This window comes from Simochromis diagramma, unplaced genomic scaffold (assembly GCF_900408965.1).
Source record: "Simochromis diagramma unplaced genomic scaffold, fSimDia1.1 OVJJ01000402.1, whole genome shotgun sequence".
Classification (NCBI taxonomy): domain Eukaryota; kingdom Metazoa; phylum Chordata; class Actinopteri; order Cichliformes; family Cichlidae; genus Simochromis; species Simochromis diagramma.
The window spans coordinates 8,736,460-8,759,428 of record NW_024386972.1 but is presented as its reverse complement, the minus strand read 5'-3'; the positions used below and the strand labels follow the sequence as shown (position 1 = coordinate 8,759,428).

Below are 22,969 nucleotides of genomic sequence, written 5' to 3'. Positions count from 1 at the left end.
TGCCCCTCCCTGAGCCTGGTTCTGCCGGAGGTTTCTTCCTGTTAAAAGGAAGTTTTTCCTTCCCACTGTCGCCAAAGTGCTTGCTCATAGGGGGTTATATGACTGTTCGGTTTTCTCTGAATCTATTATTATACGATCTACTGTAGAATATAAAGTGCCTTGAGGCGACTGTTGTTGTGATTTGGCGCTATATCAATAAAATTGAATTGAATTGAATTGAATGGGTGGGCCACAGTGGCTTGTGGAATTAATAAGATATGGTTAAGATAACCTGCTTAAGTTCAAGCTGAGCATCAGAATAGGAAATAAAGACAATTTTGATTGCGGTATTGTTGCTGGTGTCAGACAGGCTGGCCTGAGTATTACAGAAACTGCTGATCTATTGGGATTTTCCTCCATCTCTAGGGCTTACAGAGCATAGTCCAAAAAAGAGAAAGTATCCAGTAAGTGTCAGCTCTCTGCAGAAAAATGCCTTACTGATGCCAGTTGTCAGAGGAGAATGGACGTCATTGAGCTGATAGGAAGGCAACAGTAACTCAAATACTGTAACCACTCATTAGAACCAGGTAAGCAGAAGAGCATCTGTGAACGCACAACATGTGAAGCAAGTCCACTTCTTTATGCCTAGTTTACTCATCTTCTGATCACTGCTTCCAACAGGATAATCTGTCATACCACAAAACTCAAATCATCTCATACTGGTTTCATGAAAATATTTTCTTAGTGGTTCTAGTGTATATTAGTTTACACATTCAACTAACAAGAAAAAATATCCCCAGCTTGATTGCATGAGGAGTCACAAATTCCTTGTTTGTTCCTTCAGGAACACCATCTGGTATCAAAATATGCATATTTTTAATTTTTGTTAAATTTTCTGCCTCCCAAAAGCACTCCTTAGAAGAAGCAACATATTCTATATTACATTTGATTTGTTCTCAATGTAGAAATATAGATTAATGTAGTTTTCGATATTGAAAAATAAAAATCAAAAAATCATTATCACTAAGAGAATTGCTATGAATATCTATTTAGCAACACACACAGATGTCAACCTGCTGTTCCATGAAGCTGGCCATTATTTTATATCCGCAGACACACACAGAGAAACACACACACACATACAGAGAGACACACAATGTACCTCGTGCTTTGCTGCAAAATCAATGGGGAAATTCAACAGAGCACTGAGGTGTGCCAGAAACCTCTTAGCCTGCTGGCTGGTTTCTATTTACTGTTCATTTACTGTGTTTGAGTGTGTGTGTGTTTGCACGTCAGTTCTTCTGACTCTTCAGAGTACACAGGTTTGATGAGGGGAAGAGGTCAAAATGCTCCTCAGAAACATCTGTCAGTGGTTACACAAACACACACATACTCTTCACGCTTATTTCACACATCATCTGCCTCCTGAAAAAGAGTAAAGACAACTCTATCAGTGACTCAGAAGATCTGAGGAGTGTGCGTTGTGTGTTTGCCAGAATGAGCGCGTTTTCGGCAGTTGAGCCGTCACAGGTGGCGTAGCCAGATTGTGCGCACTCATGCTCAGACACACTTGTAATCCACCATGTGGGGTCCTGGATGATAGTAAATCCACTGTATGTTTGTATGCGTGTCTGTCACAGTCTGAGTGTGTGACTTCCTCTGTGACTCACCGATCGCTGCACCCACTGTGGCGAGCATGTGACAAACAAAAACGCACACGTGCTCACAGAAAATTTGGGAACAAAGGCTTGAAGGAAAGCCTGACTTGATTTCTTTGGACACTGTCAGCAGTGTCAGTTTCTTTCAACTCTATCCACATTATATAAGCAACTCTTTACTTCTTTACCATGGTCAAGAGTCAGCTACATGACTGTGTGTTATGTAAGCAATTATGCACAGAAGACCTTGTGCAAGAATAAAGGCAAAGGTTAAAAAAACAAAAAGTGAAGTATGTCGGCGTGTCATCTGCTGACTCCATTATTTTCTATATTATGATGTTTACCATAGGAAATTATTACAGGCAAATACAGAAGCTGTGCACAAACTGAAATATGCAATTTCAAAGTGTTTATTTATTTTAAAAGACAATTAGCAGGGCTGTAAACTGCAGAATATACAATACCATCGAATCAAGATAATATTTTACCCATTCAGCCTGTTATTTCTTGGTGAGATGGGGGTGGTATTTTTTATTTTTTTGTTCCAACCATCTGCTAGTAGTTGACACTGTTGCTTTACCGACATAATTTTCAGTTTACTCAGAAACAGCTTTTACATTTATAACAAACATTTGCACCAATTTAAAAAGTTAATATTTCTGTTCTCGATCGACTTGTTTATAACATGCTTGTTGACACCTTTTTGTTTCTACTTCTCTCATGGAAGAAGTTTGCCTTCAGGGATTTGACCGACAAAGTTGATGCAGGAAGTAGTTTGTGGTAGATGCATGGGTTGGACACATGACTTTTATCCAGGAGACTGGACATCCAGGAGATCTTGTGCTTAAGAAAATTTTTCGAGACTTACATTGGGGCAAAAAAGTATTTAGTCAGCCACCGATTGTGCAAGTTCCCCCACTTAAAATGATGACAGAGGTCAGTAATTTGCACCAGAGGTACACTTCAACTGTGAGAGACAGAATGTGAAAAAAAAATCCATGAATCCACATGGTAGGATTTGTAAAGAATTTATTCGTAAATTAGGGTGGAAAATAAGTATTTGGTCACCTCAAACAAAGAAAATCTCTGGCTCTCACAGACCTGTAACGTCTTCTGTAAGAAGCTTTTCTGTCCCCCACTCGTTACCTGTATGAATGGCACCTGTTTGAACTCATCATCTGTATAAAAGACACCTGTCCACAGCCGCAAACAGTCAGACTCCAAACTCCGCCATGGCCAAGACCAAAGAGCTTTCGAAGGACACCAGGAAAAGTATTGTAGACCTGCACCAGACTGGGAAGAGTGAATCTACAATAGGCAAGCAGCTTGGTGTGAAAAAATCAACTGTGGGAGCAATCATCAGAAAATGGAAGACATACAAGACCACTGATAATCTCCCTCGATCTGGGGCTCCACGCAAGATCTCATCCCGTGGGGTCAAAATGATCATGAGAACGGTGAGCAAAGATCCCAGAACCACACGGGGGGACCTGGTGAATGACCTGCAGAGAGCTGGGACCAAAGTAACAAAGGTCACCATCAGTAACACACTACAACAGCAGGGAATCAAATCCCGCAGTGCCAGACGTGTTCCGCTGCTGAAGCCAGTGCATGTCCAGGCCCGTCTGAAGTTTGCCAGAGAGCACATGGATGATACAGCAGAGGATTGGGAGAATGTCATGTGGTCAGATGAAACCAAAGTAGAACTTTTTGGTATAAACTCAACTCGTCGTGTTTGGAGGAAGAAGAATACTGAGTTGCATCCCAAGAACACCATACCTACTGTGAAGCATGGGGGTGGAAACATCATGCTATGGGGCTGTTTTTCTGCCAAGGGGACAGGACGACTGATCCGTGTTAAGGACAGAATGAATGGGGCCATGTATCGTGAGATTTTGAGCCAAAACCTCCTTCCATCAGTGAGAACTTTGAAGATGAAACGAGGCTGGGTCTTCCAACATGACAATGATCCAAAACACACCGCCCAGGCAACAAAGGAGTGGCTCCGTAAGAAGCATTTGAAAGTCCTGGAGTGGCCTAGCCAGTCTCCAGACCTCAACCCCATAGAAAATCTGTGGCGGGAGAAGATCTGCATGGAGGAATGGGCCAAAATACCAGCTACTGTGTGTGCAAACCTGGTAAAGACCTATAGCAAACGTTTGACCTCTGTTATTGCCAACAAAGGTTATGTTACAAAGTATTGAGTTGTATTTTTGTTATTGACCAAATACTTATTTTCCACCCTGATTTACGAATAAATTCTTTACAAATCCTACCATGTGGATTCATGGATTTTTTTTTCACATTCTGTCTCTCACAGTTGAAGTGTACCTCTGGTGCAAATTACTGACCTCTGTCATCATTTTAGGTGGGGGAACTTGCACAATCGGTGGCTGACTAAATACTTTTTTGCCCCACTGTAGCTGACCACTTATTTTCAGTTTTTATTTTCTTTTTCATTCTTAGCTGTCACTTGTAACAAGGCCACTTGGTTATGTTTAGAAAAGGTCAGACAAGGATTAGCAAAAGATCAGACATTCACGGATGGACACAGACCATTTTGCAAAGTTGAACACTTGTTGCTACCAAAGGGCAACCCCTAAAGCTTAAAAATGAAGTCAGCACAGATGTGACAGTACCTACAGGGCCTCTAGATGCCATATGATACATGTTTCAAAAGGGGCTCTATCTCCATACAAGGTCAAAATGTTCAAAACCACTAAAAAGCATGTTATTTTCCTCTTCTGATAGTAATAACTCAGCTACCAGGATAACGGTCTGTACTGTGTGGCTCAAAAAATCCAAGAAGAAGAGAAATTATTATATTTCTAAAGTCTGTTACTTAATACTAATTAGCTGGTATGTGTGTCTGTGGATCACACCTGTATGAATGCATTGATGCTAATATAAGTGAGCACTCTTCTTTCATCCGTAACTTCTGAACACTAAAGCTTAAAAATAAGAAGTCCCAAATCAGTGGGTGAGGTCATGTCACATGATTTATTATCTTGTGTTTTTGTCCACTTGTGCAGTTTCAGAATGGCTAAAAAGTTGGTTAAAAGATTAAGAAAACAACAGTGGAGCTTGCTTTAAAAAAAAAGCATGAATGGGAAGCACAAACAATGGCTGCAGTGGGCAGTTTTCATTGTTTTTAACACTCTTTTTTACTATGTGGCAGCTAAAGAAAAACAGAAACAGAGCAAACCATAAACAAAATAAAAAAGAGCACCCGACACGGCCCTCACGTTCAAGTGCACAGCTACAAGATGTGCACATGCATCTGTAAAATTTAGTACTGCACCTGCAGTTTCTCACCGCAAAAACAAGTTGGACATGGTTCATGAGTGAATGATGCTGGCTCTAGTAAATGATGACCCTGCTCATATATTCTGACTTCTAAACACTGACAGAGAATTAACAGAAAAATAAAAGATAACAGATGTGCACACTTTCAAAGGGTCAGTATGCCCAGGTTTATTTTCTCTCACGGTTTTCTTGTGGTATTTAGCCATTTTATTTTTAATTGACTATGTTTTGAAGTACAAATCTCTCAGATTCTTCACAATTGCCTTTGCCTTCAGCTGAATAAAAGGTCAGTGGAGCTTCATACAAAAAGAAGCAAAATATGCAGCAGCAATTTATCTTTACAACAAGTGTCTGTCACTGTGACAAGCTGTCCTTGATATGCTGAATAATCCACACTGTTCACTGTCAGCAGCTTTTATTGGGACCAATTCCTTACAGGAGGTAGATCCAGTTCACAGTACTCTCTCCATCTGGTGTTTTTTCTACACCATATGGGTAGTGTGAATTGTGAAGTGCAGGAAAATTAGTATTTTTTTTTAAACACAGCTGCTCATTAAATTGTGGCACATCACACTCCAGCCAATGGATTCTGTCAGTATGTTGACAGGTTTCCACTTACGCATGTCAAATCAAATTTGTTTATGTTTTAGTAATAACAATATTGTTTATGATGGTAATTACTTGTCAGAGCAAACTATTATGTGAATAAGAAAATCCATAGGACAAAGTGTAATTCATGCTGTAATAACTATTATTTATGTGCAATCCAAGACTGTAAAGTGAAGATTAGGCATAAGAAACAAAAACTGCATTTCCTCTAGTATCTGTGAAGGTTCTCAGTCATCCAGGTCATTGTAGTCAGCTTGGAAAGAAAAGCTTCTGAACTTCTTTAAGTTGCTTGAAGATGTTTCACCTCTCATCCAAGAAGCTTCTTCAGTTCTAAGGTCAAATGGTGGAGAGTCCAAGATTTAAATCCTAGGGGAGTGAACTCCCTGATGATCCTCTACCTAATCACACGAGCCAAGGTATGAAAACAGGTGTAGGTCACAATCAGCCAAGGTTTCGGGTGAAACCTAGCCACACCCTATCATGTGATTTACTGAGGTCAAATGGCCCAGGATGTGAGTGGGCGTTAAGGCGTCTGGGAAAGGATCTCAAAACTGGATTATAGGTGGCAGACAGTTTGTGTCGTAAGCCACCGTCTCTGTTCAAAGATGGTTGTTCGCAGCGGACATAGATGGCTTCTTTCACTCCTCTTTCAAACCATCTGTCTTCTCTGTCCAAAAGTAGTTAAAGGTGAAATGTCTTCAAGCAACTTAAAGAAGTCCAGACGCTTTTCTTCCCAAGCTCCTTAGATTTCCTCTAGTGGCCACTTGAGGCTGGTTCAAAAAGCAAGTCAATCGCCATAGACCCCCCTTTAAAAATGCCCAATTTTAGAACACTAGGAGGCATTTTTGAAGCCTTGTATGGTCTCTATAGGTTTCTCCCTTCATAAAAACTCTGACTGGTTTTCAGTCCAGATGAACAGAATCAACTTTTGAAGATTTACTTACCTGGATGATTGAGAATGCATTAAGACGTCTGACTGGGTCTTTCCTTATAAATCATTTGTTTGAATACCAGTGAGGCTTAAAATTAGGAACATGGCCATTTTGATTGACAAGTGTGCTTACACATGAATACTGTAGCTGTCATAGCCAAAAACTGTTCTTTAGTAAGTATTTTTTAGTAAACTATCTGGCTAATAATATGGCTTTCTGTGTTGTGCAGACTATCCAAGACAATCCATTTGTGGTTCACTTTTGTTGAGTGAAATAAAGTACTTTTTATCTGCACCAGTTAGCAGGTATCTGTCTGTGCACAGTATTCATATAGTTTATTTATGCAGCTTGCTAACCAAGTAAATTGTAGCACTCCAACATTTTTTCCAAATGTGGTCACTTCTGTTTCTTCAAAAAAACAACATGGTTGTGGCCAAAATGCTACCAGTGAGGCTTCAAAATAGGTGATTTCATGCTGGCTAGAAATGTACTAAAATCGACCAAGTTTTAAGAAGTTTTATAATATGAAGAAAAATAGGCCTGTCCCGATCTGATGTGCATGCTTATTTTGCACATCAAAGTGGCAGTGGTATGTTTACCCCACTATTAATAATGACACAAATACAATACCTTTTCTTTAAAACTTGTGTCAGAGCCAAAACTTTCATAAGACTTTGTCCAACCAGGGAGACTGCAGAATAAGATGAAGGAAAGCCAAGACTTTCATCTTAGAAAAGATGGAAAAACATAACCCCACTCAAATGGTGGCAGTGTCATTGCAGGACTGGCACATCGGCCATCACTGAATTACTAATAAGGCCGTGTCTGAATCAGACACCAACACTATCAGAGGAGAAGAGGATCAAAGCACCATGTAAGCTTCAGGGATTTAAAGGGTCTAAGGCATAAAATGTCTCAACTGAGAACCCCCCCCCCAAAAAAAAAAAAGGTAACAGCAAATAACAGCAGAGATTAAACCTCTTTAGTTTGAGCAGTCTTGGTCTCGCTGATACAGTTTGTAAATCATCACTGTTATGCACAAGATGCAGCTGGTTAGGCTAAGATATTAACAGACTTTGTTGAGCAGTAAATTGATGATCATTAGTGGTGTAATTACCATACTGGATGCAAAACAATTCATCTACACAGAAGCGTCAAGCTGGCAGGCTTTCTTACTGCCAACATCACAATAATGGTGCAATCTATAAGGAACCTTACTACCAAGACCTCTTGTTACATCCCAGCTCTCAACATAGTAACTTATAGTGCATCAATATTTCAGAACGGCATTACTTCAGGTCTGGTGGCAGAGGTAGGAAATGCCAAAGCGCAAGCCCCATGGGCAAACAATTGAGTTCAGGACACAGTCAAGCATTAATCTCACTTCTAGGAGTGGAAAAATGCACCGTGGCCCACAAAAACAATCTATGTTTAGTTGTCAAACCTGCCCATAAAGGTTACAACGGTGGATTTCTAATGCTTAATGCATTCAGTATTTTTGCTTTCTTTTAAATGGAAAAGCTCCAATACCATTTCTATTTTCCGCTACAGTGATGTTTTATTAAGTCGATCACATGCATCATGGTCAAAATTACTATTTAGAAATATTCATATGGCAGCTAGTTTGATAGAAGAAGAAGAAAGCTGTCTGGTTAGAAAAGCTAGTCTAGTCTCTGTTTACTTTTAGTCTCTTTTAGAAGAGCTTTTAGCTATGTTTCGTCTCGACAAACTGATAAAGGAACTCATCAAATCAGCAGCAACCTCATCTGTCTGCTGTGTGGTGCTGAGCAGGGACAATGGATTTATCAGCAACTCCCACTAAAGACCACTGCCTACCATAGCTCAAAATCGAACTATAATTGAAGGAGCCTCTGTCCCTGTGCCAGTTCTTCACTCTTCACTATCAACCTCATCCTCACACTTGATCTGTATGTTACTGTGCGTGAGCTTTCACATATTTGGTGGTTTTCAGTTGCTGTCCACACAGGGAAATGTCATCAAGTTTCTGACACCTTTCTAACAGCACATCAGTGACTAGCTCTTGGTTATCATAAACTGTGTGCAAACATATTGCCACCAAACGTAACATTTCTTTTTGGGATGGCATCTTTAATAACTATAAACTAACTTGTCTTTTAGTTGTATGGCTGTGGTTCAGGTGACAGATGAGGTTTTGTACTAATTGGAAGATCATGGTTTAATCCCTGGCTCCCTGAGTCTGGGTCAAACTACCCTTGGGCAATATACTGAACCCTGATACATGATGCATTTATCCAAGAAAATGAGGGCATATAAAAAGTGCTTAGGTTAATGAGGCTTGGAGTAAAAAAGTGCTTTAATTGCTGAAATTCAGTAGAACAGCACTGCAGAAAAACAGTCGATGGATCTTAGTATTTTAATAAAGCAACCAACTACAAAGAATTAAGAGTTAAGAATGCCTGGTTTGGCTAGCAGTAGTCCTCCCTGTTCCTCAGGCAGATCAGTTTTCTTTGTTACTCCAAGAGAAAAGCTGCAAGCCACAGATGGTGTGTTCAGCACAGGCATATTTAAAATAGTCTGCATGATAAAGGTTGATAAAAGTAAGATAAATGCACAAAAACAAAGAAATGAAAGATCTAAAAAGATCCAAAGTTGAAAAGAAAGCTGAGTTATACTCTCAGGGTTTAAAAAACTCACTTTAAAAAACAAAAACTTCCTTCAACATGACATTAAATCTTTTGTTTTAAAATAAGACCAATATTTGTCTTTTTATTTTTTTATTTCTGGACTCTACTAGAGCAGTAGAATTCAAAATAATCATTATCTATTTTATACAGAGTCTTGTTGCCAAGGCATCCTCTGAAACAAGTTTTATCTTGTCTGCCTATCAGACAACTTTCTTCTGATTTACTGCTCCTCAAAACCACAAGGTCTGAACAACAGATGGGGCTTCCATGCTCGCAGCCAGAGATTTAGATGACCATGTTAGGGATATCCCCTCTCATTATGATGGGAGCCAAGAGTAAAAAAACCTGTCAGAAATCAAGGAACCTCCTTATTTGAAACCCTGGCCATGTTTAATACGAGCATCCACTGTTTAAATAGTGGATGAAAATAGTGGGTCCATTTTAACATCAAGAAAGGAATTAAGTATTGAATAGTATTTATAGATTCATCTCAGTATTGGATAAAAAAATCATGTATCAGAATTATTTCTTTGCTTGTTTGCCTTTGGTGGCCTTTTCGATGTACCTGTTCTCACCAAGAGAGCATAAAGACCTCTTCTGTCATTTTCTCTCTTATATACATATCCAAGCGCTCTCTCTGTGATACATCATGTCCTTCTCCTCCCACTCATGCAGCAAACCAGTAAAGCATACTGTAAATTAATGAGCGCCAGCAAAGAAAAATAATATCAATCCTCCCACAGATAGTGACACCCACATATCATCAAAAGGAGAAGAAACTTCCCTTCCCCCGTCCTCCCCGCTGACATGTCTCAGCAAGGAAAGTGACAGGAGATGCATGTATGCAGGATTTTTACATGGCACTTAATAAGCTTCCCACTACATGACACACACACATATGCAGCACACATTCGCAGGGCATGCCCTAAGAGTGATGAAACGCATGCTGACACACGTGCACGTTCTGCACTCTCACATGTACTCACACGCCTTCCCTGATGATTAGAAACTGGGTCAAGGACAACTTTCTGTGAGGGCAAGGAGAAAAAGAAAATCTGTAATGACAGACGGGCTCAGGCTACAGCACAGAAAAGTGCCCGCAGTAAGAAGAGTATGTATGATTTATAATCCTAGGCACAGTCAGAGATGTGTAAATGAATTGTCACAAACTTGACCACCGTGAGGACAGAACACAGATAAGTTCTTCCACTGTGCATTTACAGAATCTGGTCAAAATGTGCCTGATGGGAACAACTGCTGTTTGCAGCTGTGTTTGTGCTTCACTAAACAGAAGACTCTGTAGGTGAGCCTGGGGTGAGCTTGTTCTCTCGGCCTCAGTTAATGTTGTTTTCATGACTTAAGCACAAGGTGTCCTTAGGCAGGTTACAGCATTAGTGAGGGATCACTTCCAACTTGTCACTTTTCAATTATGCTACACCAAACCACTCTTTTTCCAAACCTAACAAGATAGTTTTTAGTGTCAAAACATAAAAAAGTCACCAAAGCCACAGGACACCTTGCACATAGCAGGAAGATACAGGCAGTACCTGCCCAGCATGAGGAGATAATAGTGAGCCTGAAGAACAAATATAACACTGCATTCTGCAGTGGAAAGTCAGAGACTGACATTATTTTCAGCTTCTACGGTGCCTCCAGGTTTGATTTGCTGCTTTTCAAAACCAGCAAATATTCACCAACAGACCTGTACTCCATGAGTTGCAATAATAGCTTAATTATACACCTAATTCCAAAAATTCATCCACCCATTCTCTTCTGCTTATCCAATTCAGGGTCACGGGGGTTGGGGTGGGTGGTGCTGGAGCCTATCACATGTAGAGAGACAACCACTTGCACTCAAATTCACACCTATGGGCAATTTAGAATCATCAATTAACCTAACCCCACTAACTGCATGTCTCTGAAATGTGGGAGGAAGCCGGAGTACCCAGAGAGAACCCACACAAACACAGGGAGAACATGCAAACTCCATACAGAAAAAGCCCAGACAGATGTTGGAAGCAAACTCAGGACCTTCTTGCTATGATTCAACAGTGCTAACCACCGCACCACCATGCTGCCCTAATTCCAAAAATGCCATTTTCTAATCATCAGGGGAGATGTGTTAATAGCAGCACGATGCAATGATTTAAAAATCCAATTTTTTTCACAATAAAATATCAAAAGTTTAAACTGAAGCATTTTACTAGTTCTCAAAAAAGTTGGGCCAGGGACAACAAAAGTGGGACAGAGAGGCAGTAATTCTCAAAAGTTGTCATTATCCTGGGTCTTTGACCCAGTGTTTGAGTGTTCCTTTGGATTTGTCATTTACTTCTTTGAAAGCATAAGTTAATTATGTTCTAGTGTCTGAACATATTATTTTCAGGTGCCGCTGAGTTTGTATTTATAGTTCTGGATTTCTGGTTCATGTCTGTCGTAGTCTCATCTCTGCATTTTGTTATTTCTTCAGTCTCCCCGGTCACGTCTCCATATCTGTTTCTGTCCCAGTGTCAGGCCCATGTGTCTTAGTTTGTTTCTCAGTGTGTGTTTCTTCCTGCTTTACTTTGAGAATCTCCTGTCTCATGTGTATTCTGTTCAGTTTTGCTTCCCTTGTCTCATTTGTCTGGATTAGTGTCAGCTGTGTTCCCACCTGTGGCCTCTTCCCTCGTTATTCTGCTTGTGTATATATTGTCTGCATTTCCTTCTGTCCTCCCTTGCAATATGGTATCCTTGTGTCAACGGTTTGAGTCTCCTAGTATTGTTTTTTGTATTATTTTGTACTTCAGTTTAATAAAACCACCTATTATTTTATTCCCTATGTTCCGAGCACTGTGTTTGGGTCTTACCTGCACCAGGCACACCATCCCAAATTTTTGGGAACTGGGTTTGTATATAGTTTAGATAAATAGTTTTACGACCCAGCTCTTAACATAAAATGGAGACCAAAACTAGAAATTTAAAAAGCACGAGTCTCTAATTTAAATGACTAAATTGATTAAAATAAAATGTACAGATTGGAGCAGCAAGGAGATTATGATGGTGAGAGGTGGTGGTCCTCTCCAAACCAACCCAGGCACGCCTTCATCCACATCTTATTAACAGCTTTTAGCCAAACATAAAAATCGTTCATCCAAGCAACTTTAATTCCACAGCAATACAGCAGCTAAGTCTGAAGTAGGAAAGGACAAACACATACAGCTGCAAAGACTCCTTTATTTAGAGATGGTGGCTAAATTAATTTTGCATTCATTCCCGTCTGATGAGCACTCAACAGAGCAAGCCCTTTTCATTTGTTTGATAAATAACCAAAAGATATTCGTAGTCTGGTCAATGCTTCACCTCCCAGTAGTTGCAGTAAATAGCTCCACAACGGTTTCTATATTCATTGTTCTTCCGTGTACTTTTCTCAACCAATCAGTGCACTTTGAAGCAAAGCTCAGACCTTAGACCTCTCTCTCCAGCAAACAAAGTAATCATCCACTCAGTTCGGATCAAGAAAATGCACCACAGAACCGGGAACAAATACACAACCAGCTTCTGCTGTGTTACAGTCGCTCTCAGAGTTATTGTGATTCAGAACATCAAGCAGCACATCCTCCCATCTCCAAAATATCATCTCACCCTGCAATACTCTCAATAGCACTTATGACACCAGAGAGCTCGGCTAGCAATACAGCCGGCCCTGTTAACTCCACCCGCCCGCTAATAATACTCATCCTCGGAGGACCGAAGAGGAGAAAAGTGGATTGGGGTGGAGTGGAGGTAAGAGCACCAGCCCTTACTGTTTGTCTGTGCTGGAGTTCCCTTCTCACTGCAGCTGGCTTCTGCTGCAGTAAGTGAGGAGAGAGGGAGGGTAAAGGTGAGCTGGTGGGAAGTAAGAGGTGGAGGTGTAAGGAAGACGTGCTGATGGTGTGTGTAAATACCCACTGTGTGCCAAAACACACCTATTCAGCAGTATTTTCTGCACAGACAGTAATCAGGTCTAACGTGCTCAGGTCCTCTTTTATGGAGGCTTCTTGTCTATTGTTTCATTAGAAGTGTTTGCTGAGCTGTGTGATCTAGGACAGGGCATGAGAGAGGCGATTAATAACTCTGAGCATGAAGGAGCTGTCTTTGGGGCCAACTGCAAAAACTGTGCCACTTCCGTAACAGGGAGGGGAGGAAGCAGTCGGAGCAGTAGCAAATAAGGACAGCGATCTGTTAGCTGGGTTGTGCACATGTGTTTGTGGATCCATCTGGAAATACACTGTATTAATGGAGTTTGTCCTTGTTCATACTTTTTTGTGTTTCTTTTTGTGTATCTGGTCTCTTTTTGGATGATAATGTCAGGGTCCTGGGACTGGGCAACCCAGGACCCCTGGGCAGTTATGGACCTGTTTTACTATTATGTGTTTTTGGTGTTGCTTCCCCTTCCCTATGCTTGTACATATGTGTGTGTGTGTGTGTGTGTGTGTGGATGGCTGTGTGTCTGAGTACTTGTTTATAGGCGCCGTCAGGCCTGGGGGGTGTGGCCCTGCTAGGGGACTGGCCACACCCGAAGCCACACACCTGCTGCTGATCGGGCCTCGTCGGGGGAGCTACTTAAGAGAGTCTTGGAGCTCCCACCGACGCGGGATCATTGCTTGGGACTCCACGTTAGTTACCCAGTCTAGGTTTTGTCATAAAGTGTATGCCTGCCATTACTGAGTGTCCTGACAGCTGCCGCTATTGTTTCCCGCAGGAGGAGCGTGGAAGGCTTGGAGAGCAGCGAGCACCGGGGGGTGCTGACACGGGAGCAGAGAGCACTAGGAGGACACGACACGGGAGTCTGGGAAAAACACGGGGATTTATTGTTGTTTGATATCACCCTCTGTAAATAAACGCACTGCTTGAACTTTGAGCTCCGCGCCTGGGTCCTCCTTCCCCACATCCCCCCACGGTTGGCCACGCCTAACCGTGACAGATAATCACGCTGCAAAGTGTTATTTTATGCCAGTTTAAAGATAATATCAATATTGTAACTGCGAAAATAAAAATAGTGTGTGGCTTTTTTCGCCTAAAAGCAAGTGTAAATTGTTCTTTTAGGCATTAAGTCTTGGTCAGTCCTACAAATTGAGAACCATCTCAAAATGTGTGATGGCCTCCGTCTTAGGTAATCTGTGGAGAGATGTGAATGACAACTCTGTCTCCCCAGATGTCCATGAACTACTCATGCCAACACCATAGTAATCTGATTTGGCACACCTGGTCTAGGATAAAAGTCCTTCAGCTGAAATCTCAGCTTCATCTATGTGATCGTACACTCTGGTCTAGATTATGTTCCTCCACAGTTGGCAGCCTCACCATACCACTGATGAACATACTTCACATTTCATTTGCTTTCTTGTTTATTTTCTTTTTTACTGGTTACAGTAAATGCTCATATTAGCCACCAACTCTCATGCCTTTCCATTTCTGGTTTGGCCTTAGAGCTGGGTCATGACAGACCGAAGCCAACTGCTGTACAATGGGATTAATAGGAGGTGGAATAGCTTCCCTAAATCAAGACTGCCATAATGCTTTCGGGGATGAGAACAGGATGTCTTCTGCTGCTGTTTATTCAGGGAGTTATGCTGGGGGGCAAAACTTGAGCTCCATATTTTTTGGCCAGTATTTGTTTATATTTTGGCCAACCATTTAAGGATGCTAAATCATCTTTTAGTTTGTAATCCTTGTCTGCAATGTACCCCTTGTTGTACAACAACCTTAATTGGATTATTTTGATAAAAACATAAAAATCACGCCATGTTCTGGAGCTTTTTTCATGATCTTTAAGGAAATTTGCGGGCCAGCATATACAAATGTAAATAACGAAAACATTTGTATCACATTTGTATGTATGATCAGATTATGATAAAAAGGATCATCCATTTCCTGATAATCTGATTAAATCTTTAACTAATATTAAAAAAAATTGTTTTGGAAGATTAAAATTATCTCCTTTTTACCACTAACCCCCCTGTACAGAGCTTTAATCACAGTTTAAGACTTTTAATTTAAAAAAAATCTGCTTGATCCTCACCTTTTGAGAAGACGGTAGTTCTCGCAGTGACATCCAGGTCCAAGGATGGGCTGAACGGAAAGGCCCACAGCTGTGATAGTCGGTTGAAAAACATCAGGGGCAGCAGGAGGAGTAGGAAGGGCTTGACTGATCCCATGATTAACCTACAGACCTGGGTCCAAGCAGAGACTTGCTTGTGCTCACTGTTTATTGTATGCAAAAAATAAATAAATAAATAATGAAATAAATGTGCAAAGCGTGTATCTTCAGGCCCAGCAGCAACCAGGCGCAGACTCTTTGATTATCCTCCAGCTGAGAACACACTGAGTCTGTGCAGAGAAAGAGAAAAACAATGTGTATTACTAAAAGAGATGTGATCCTGAATACCAAACTAGATGCGGCTGTCAAAAGGTGGTGATGGATTTCACTCATTTATGAACAAAACAAACGTTTGCAGGACAAAGACTCCACCACCCAAGTGGATATGTTGCGCTGAACTAATTGAAAGATTAAAAGGATGTCAAAGTGCCAGAAATGTACTTGTTATGCGGCAAATCAACCCAGCTATTGACTGGCCCTTCTTTAGTGGGCAATAAAATAGTATTAAAATAAATCTCATTCCTGCGATGTCTGAAAAGTACATTTAAATCAGTGTGGTGCATTTACGAGTGTAGTATGGAAAGTAGAAAAATTATAATCACAAAATATTTTGCAGGATTTTACAACACAAAGATTATTTGGGTGGACAATCCAGGTACAGTAAGAGCTGCCCAACTATATTTGCCACTAATTTCAGGTATTTAAATGTATCTGTACAAGATAAATCACTTCAATCCCACATAATTCAGCTGGTTCTCCAGAAACGATCTTGTCCCGTGATCAGTCGGACTTCTAATCCTCCATTTTTACTGTTCTCAAGATCTGCTGTGGAGAATGGGATTCGTGTGCTGCTATGCTGTGCTCACTGAGGCTGCAGGGTAGAACAAGGACTATGATCACCATCATTACTCCAAGATTGTAGAGCTGCGGTGTGTCCAACTCCACAGAGAGACACTCTGCTTGGAATCCAATCCACTAGCTGAATATTGCTACATTTTTTGCACACACTACCTACGACAAATAAAATCGAATTCTGTAGCAAATACATGTGTGTTTGTGTGTGTGAGAGAGAGAGTAAATATATTTAATTACTTTATAGTTAAGGTGTAGATAGATGGTAATAGGAAACTACTAGGAGGTCATGAAACATGATGCTGAACCTGATGCCTACCAGGAACCACATGAATGATGTGTGATATTTCAAAACGTCATCATTGAACTTTAATGAAGAGGCGGCGTGCATAAACTTTCTCACTTGACAGCATGAGCACGAAATTACTTGCTGACATGCATCACTGCTCTCTGATTACAACCAATTAGCCAAAGAGAAGGACTAAGGTGCTGTTACGTAGCAGACCATTTAAAGAAAAGTTTGGAGAGTTAAATAATGCGCCTGCGTGATGTGATCTTGCAACACACATCTCTTAATTAGCTGGGTGCAGCATGATGGATAATCTAGAGATTAGGCCTTGTGCCATCAGCACAATCTTCGCCTGGCTGCCCGTTCCCTGGCTCTGTCACCGATCAAAAGGTCTACGCTGTGAATCACACTCTGCTGCGCAGTGACACTGGAGAATTCCCAGCTTTAATCTCCACGGCTGCCGCTGCTGCAAATCACTCCCAGCATGAAGCACAACGAGGTTGATGACCTTTCAGTTATAAGTTAGGGTGCTAATCCCTGGAACCAAACTGTAAAATGATAAAGCAGGAGATGAGATGGTGAAAAATTATGATGCATTTGTTTATCCAGATATGTGTACTCAGTATTGATGGTTTGGATTTAAGAAATAAAACTTAATGTCAAACAAACATCCCAAACACACCTACAAGATGTTAGGCTCAAGTGAGGAGCTCTACATATTTTCAAAGCTGTAGGCCTATGTTTTTTTATCAAGATTATGTTTTTAAGTAGGAGATAAATCATTAAACTGTAGTTTCATACCATATCTAATGATAGCAACTGAGCAAACCGATGTTGACTGGCCTCCAGGAAAACTTGGTACGTAAATCTTAAATTAAAATTACTTTGTTTTCAAGGTTAAGAGCACACATGCTCAAATGGTGAGACCAGGAATATGTTCATCTGCATGAAATAGACTTCAGGTATGAAAATGAATGCTTTTAACACCTTTGTAATACCTCAGTTTAAAAAAGTGAAGACTGAACAATGCTGAAATGACTTTAAAAATAGCATTAAAACCATGTTGTAGTAATTGTTGCATCAAATTGCCACACATGATGCAGTAAACTCTTAGTCAAACAAAAACAAAGAATTTAAAGGCATAATTTTCATCTGTCACTATTTACTGTCCAGTGCTGATACTAGGGGTGGGGGAAAAAATCGATACTGTGTAGTATCGTGATATTTTGTTTGCTAATAATGTGTCGATACAGGGACAGCAGAAATCGATATTTTGTTACAACACAAAGTTTTTGTGGACTGGAACATGCTCTGACTTCAGAGCATGTTGATCCTTTTTCTGAGCAAGAATCCTGACATTCCTTCACTGTCCAAATGTGTTTAACTTTTTTTTTTGGCAGCAATAAACATGACAGTTTACTTATTTTAATTTAAGACGTGTTTTATTTTAATTAAGTTTAAAACCTTTTTATTTAATGTAAAATTATATTTTGTTTTAATTTACTTTCAAATTCTTCAGTTGCTGAATGGGCTGCATAGTTTTCATAAATTGCATAGTTCAGAATAGCTATAATTGTACCAGATGATACAGCAGTCGTATGAAAAACAGCACATATAATTTAAAATGTAAAAACTAAAGAAGAGATGCAAAGAAACACCCTTCAACCATGTTGTAAGTGTTGATGTTGCATAGTTTTTCAAACCAGAGGGTTCTTTGCAACTTCCTGCTTGGCAACATGTGTTTGGAACTCCACAAGCACATGAACCTGCTGATCAGATCAGCTGATCTGAGCAGAGTGGAGCCAACGCTTTGCTGACTTCACAACTGCAGCCTTCCAAAACCTCCTCCTGGCATTAATTCAGCACAAAAACTGAATGCCAGAAGCTTCATGGCATGAGCAGCTCCTGTAGGTGTAATGCATAAGTGGCCTACTTTAATCTTCAAAGTCTATTTGCTTCTGATACTAGTCTTTGTATTTATCTATGGTTTCTGTCAACAGATACAGGCTAAACTGTTGCTGTGCTTCATGCATTCTGTAGAAGGCAGTCTAAATCAGAAGATGGCTTTATATGATGACAGTCGTAAGAGATTTTAGCACTGTGCTCTTAGAATTTGTCAAATTCACATCCTTGTTTGAAAAAAAAGAAGTAGAACCAAAACAAAAAGCTTTTTTCCCAGTCCACACTGCTTCTTTTAAAATTGTCATTACCCAAAATGAATAACACTCCATTGAGAGATTATAGTCAAAATTTTTGCATTTTTAAACTTTTACACTCAGCTAATGCTGACATCACTTGTGACATTTGTTTTTATCAGTCTTCACAGCTCCCACTGGAAAACTTTTTCACGCACACCTTCGTGCTCACAAAAGCCTGTAAGCACACTTTGATGTACAAAATCGGCGCGGTTCCCCTTCGATATTGCAAGCGAGGGGAGAGCAACAGCGCAACATGTGTCTTGTTTGATAGCTGCTCCAAATGCTAAGAACCTCCAGAATCATGCTCTGACAAAACTGCAGATGAAGGCATGGTGAGAAGCTCTTTGTCCTGTTTTTGTCAACTGCTGCCCTCGTGTAACACACAGCAAACGCACCATTGTCTCAACACATCTGCATTGGCGTGTTTGTGTGTCCTGCCCACAATGGTGTTGACACCAATGTGTTCCCACTTATGAAAGCCTGATAACTCCAAGAGGGAAAGGTAAACACATCTGCCTTGGCAGTGACACGAGCAATGTGACATGAAGACAAGAGGAACTGCACAAAAGAGCAGGCGGCGACAAAAACACCACTCAGTTTATTGATCCAAAGAGCGGGACAGGTCTGATGGGAAATTTTAACCCAGTTTCTATAACCACAGGTCTCTTGCAGCTGGTGCCCATCAAAAAGATTAAGTCGTCACTCCAGAGTATGAAATATATAAAGAATGATGCAGCTGTTTTCCATTGAGACTAATATGCAAAACACCTAGCCTGACATTTCTGCAGAAAGATCAATAAAACAGGTGAGCTATTTTTGGTTTTCCTTTCAACTGATGCCACTTGAAATGCCAAACACACTCTCATTCCTTTGATAGCTGCAGTGATTTTAATGGGCTTATATATTATGTGCTATATGCTATACTTAAATATTATATTTATACTTTTTTTTTTTTTATCTCAAAGCATTGAGTGTCTGGCATACAGAGGAGCCATAAATGAGATTACTGAAGTTCACCCTGTGGTGTTCACTGTGATGTGGATATAAATATAAATAATTTGCCTCTGTTTATACTGCAAATATATAGAAGTAAGAACTTTTTATGTTCAGGTCATGCAATCACACTCACAAATAAGAATATGAAATTACTTCTTGAAGTTCTAAATAGAAAGTGATTTTAAACATCTAAAAATGACTTTTTTCTGGCTTGTACTACTTGATCTACCACTACATGGAGTTTGATAACAGATATTTCACAAGATGAAGCATTAGTTCAGAGCTTTCAAGATTTTAATGAAATAACACCCGTTTTAATGTGAACGGCAGATCAATTATCAGGGGGGGAAAATCACATTTTGTCATACAGGGAAATTACCTTTCAACTAATAAAACTGTTTGATTTATTCTAACTTATTTCCAACCACTATCACAGAAAAAAACACCTTGTTATGAAGCTTATGTACAGTATTTTCTGTTTATTTATATCAAGTTTAAGGTGTAAATTGAACTGCTTGGAAAATTTCAGTCTACTAAATATGAAAAGATTCCTTTAATATCCATTATAAACACTTATCTTCTCTCTATACGTGTCATCTGTACCCAGTGGAAATACTGGGAGAACAGGATGCCTCTGAAAATGATAACTCTTACTACTATTGTAGAATAAGTAATGAATCACTTTACCCATTCTGAATTTCCCAACTCTAGAAAATCTATCTTATCTTATCTTATCTTGCATCACGGCAGGAAAGAAAGTCGACCTGAGTAATCTACAGCTGATCTACTGGGATTTTCCCACACAACCATAACTAGGATTTACAGAGAATGGTCCAAAAATAGAAATAAAAGAAAGAAATGGTGAGGGGCCATTCTCTGGGTGAAACTGGCCTTGTTGATACCAGAACTAAGATACCAGAGTTAAGAGGAGAATGGCCAGACTGTTTCAAGTTGATAGGATGACAACAGTAACTCAAAAATAACCACTTGTTACAATAAAATTACACAGAAGAACATCTCTGAATGCATAACCTGTTGAATCTTGACACAAACGGGCTACAACAGCAGAACACCAGATGCCATTCCTGTCAGCTAAGAACAGGAAACTGAGGCTACAAATTAAATGGATTCAACAAAATTAGACAATAGAAGACTGGAAAAATGTTGCCTGGTCAAATGAGTCTCAATATCTTTGGCATTAAATTGATGGTGGGGTCAGAGTTTGACGTACACACCATGAAAAGACTGATCAATCCTGCCTTGTATAAGCAGTTCAGGCTGTTGGTGGTGTAATTCTAGGTGCCTATGCAATATTTCATTTACAAAATTTGGGCCCTTAATATCAGCAAACACCACAGCCTACCTGAGTATTGTTGCTGACCATGTCCATCCCATTATGACAACAGTGCACCCATCTTCTAATGGATCCTCACAGCAGGATAAAGTGCTATGTCACAAAGTTCAAGCTGGTTTCTTGAGCAAGACAATGAGTCTAATTTACTGAAATGGCCTCCACAGTCACCAGATCTCACCTTTGGGAGCACCTTTGGTGTGTGGTGAAATGAAGGACTCGCTTCACGGATGCGCAGCCAAGAAATCTGCAGCAACTCTGTGATGCCGTCATATTAATATGGACCAAAGTCTCTGAGGAGTGTTGCCAGCTCACTGTGGAATGTGTGCCACAAAGAACTAAGGGGGTCCAACCCATTACTACCAAGGGGTGACTAATAAAGTGTCAGTCATATTGATACATTTATTGTGAAATTGTTGTACTGCATGTAAGAAACATGACCAATTCATAAAGTATGCAGATTGATACAGACTGAACTACAGGAAATACAAAAAATTAAATGCAATCAGTTAACTGTATCTTCTTTTTTTGTCTGTTTTTGTCTAATTTTATTCAGAAGTTTTCTCAAAATACATACAGGGTTGGAGGATGGGTCAGTAGCCCATCCCCCAACAAAAAAATCCATTTAGTAACTGTACAAAAGCATACAACAAAGATAGAATTATACAAATATTATTTAACATACTTGCATTATTGACATAACAATTTCATGGTTTGCATATCAGGGTTGTGTCAATACTAGTACTGTGCTACACCTCTAGTACTCTAGCCTACTTACTGTATAACACAACCATATTATATGTTAGCACTCTGAAACAGTCCCTTGTGTCTAAGAAGTTTTATTACTCAGATTTGGCTACTAATATTTAGAGCGTGTACTTTTACCCACGTATGTAGGATTTCAATTTGTAATAGAATATTGAGTATTTTTAATCACTCAAGAAATCTGGCTGCTTCTTACGCCAAAGCAATCTGCCATCTGTGAGATTATTTATGACTTAATAACGTATCTATAAAGCATGAATAAATGACAAAGATTACAAAGTAATCATTAATAAAAGCCACTAGTTACAGCTTTTACAGCGAGACTCGGCGACAAGTGCCAAAAAGCTTATTTAAGGAATGTATTCAATGAATCTCTCAAGTTTAATGTGCTTTAGAAACCACTGCTCAGCTTTATGTCTACCCATTTAAATTGATGCTTCCTCCAACAGTAAAACACCGCAACGAGGCTTTACAAGATATTAAATCACAGCAGATGTTCTAATTTCAACTTGAAACAATAAGTGACTGTCCTCAATGTCCTCAGAAGCACGCGGTGACACTAAAACGCACCTAATATGCGTTTATGCCATAGTTAACGTCCACAAATGTGGCTGTAATAACTTAATGAGTGTTAATGTAAACAGTCAATGAACGTGAGGACATCTACCCATGTGCACCTGTCCGACCTGGACTGCAGCACTGAGAGCCGAAAACAGCACCGCACGCGGTTTGGTCACCTTCACCTGAGCAGCCTCTTTACATCAGCAAATAGAGAGCAAGGAAAAGTGGAAGAAACACGGAGAAGCGGTCCGGAATGAAACATAACCGCAGTAAGGACTCACCTGCTTGTTTTCCTGTAGCTCTGCTCCTAAATCCTTTGAACCGACCTCTCCGCGGTGAAACACAGAGCTTCTCTGCTGCTGCTGCTGCTGCTGCAGTTACCCAATGCTCAAACACAACCGACTCTCCCTCCACCCCCCCGACACACAAACACACACACACACACTGAGATCACAGGCTTTCCACAATTTCACCACCTCACATGTTCTTTTTGTTGTTTTGTTTGAGTTTCTATTACTTTTATTTTAAGAGTAAAGAAATTGTTTAGGAAGGATGTTTTTTTCACCCATATCCAGATGATATAATAACCAGGTGTACGCTTTTTTGTGATTTTTACTCAATAGATTCGCCTTTTTGGATTCTTGAAAACGAAGGTTTTAAGCTCAATGTTTGGCGTTTCTATTTAAAACAAA

At 40.0% G+C, this 22,969-nt stretch overlaps 1 protein-coding gene across 1 annotated transcript in view; it reads right to left on the bottom strand.

The window, feature by feature from the left end:
- Positions 1-22,679, bottom strand: part of sema4gb (sema domain, immunoglobulin domain (Ig), transmembrane domain (TM) and short cytoplasmic domain, (semaphorin) 4Gb) — a 52,485-nt gene extending 29,806 nt beyond the window's left edge. The window contains exons 1-2 of the mRNA XM_040039041.1: positions 22,559-22,679; positions 15,188-15,495 (exon numbers count right to left, since the gene is read on the bottom strand). Coding sequence (XP_039894975.1) covers positions 15,188-15,323 — 136 coding nt within the window. The 5' untranslated portion in view covers positions 15,324-15,495; positions 22,559-22,679. The remainder of the gene's footprint in view (positions 1-15,187; positions 15,496-22,558) is intronic.
- Between the last annotated feature and the right edge of the window lie 290 nt (positions 22,680-22,969).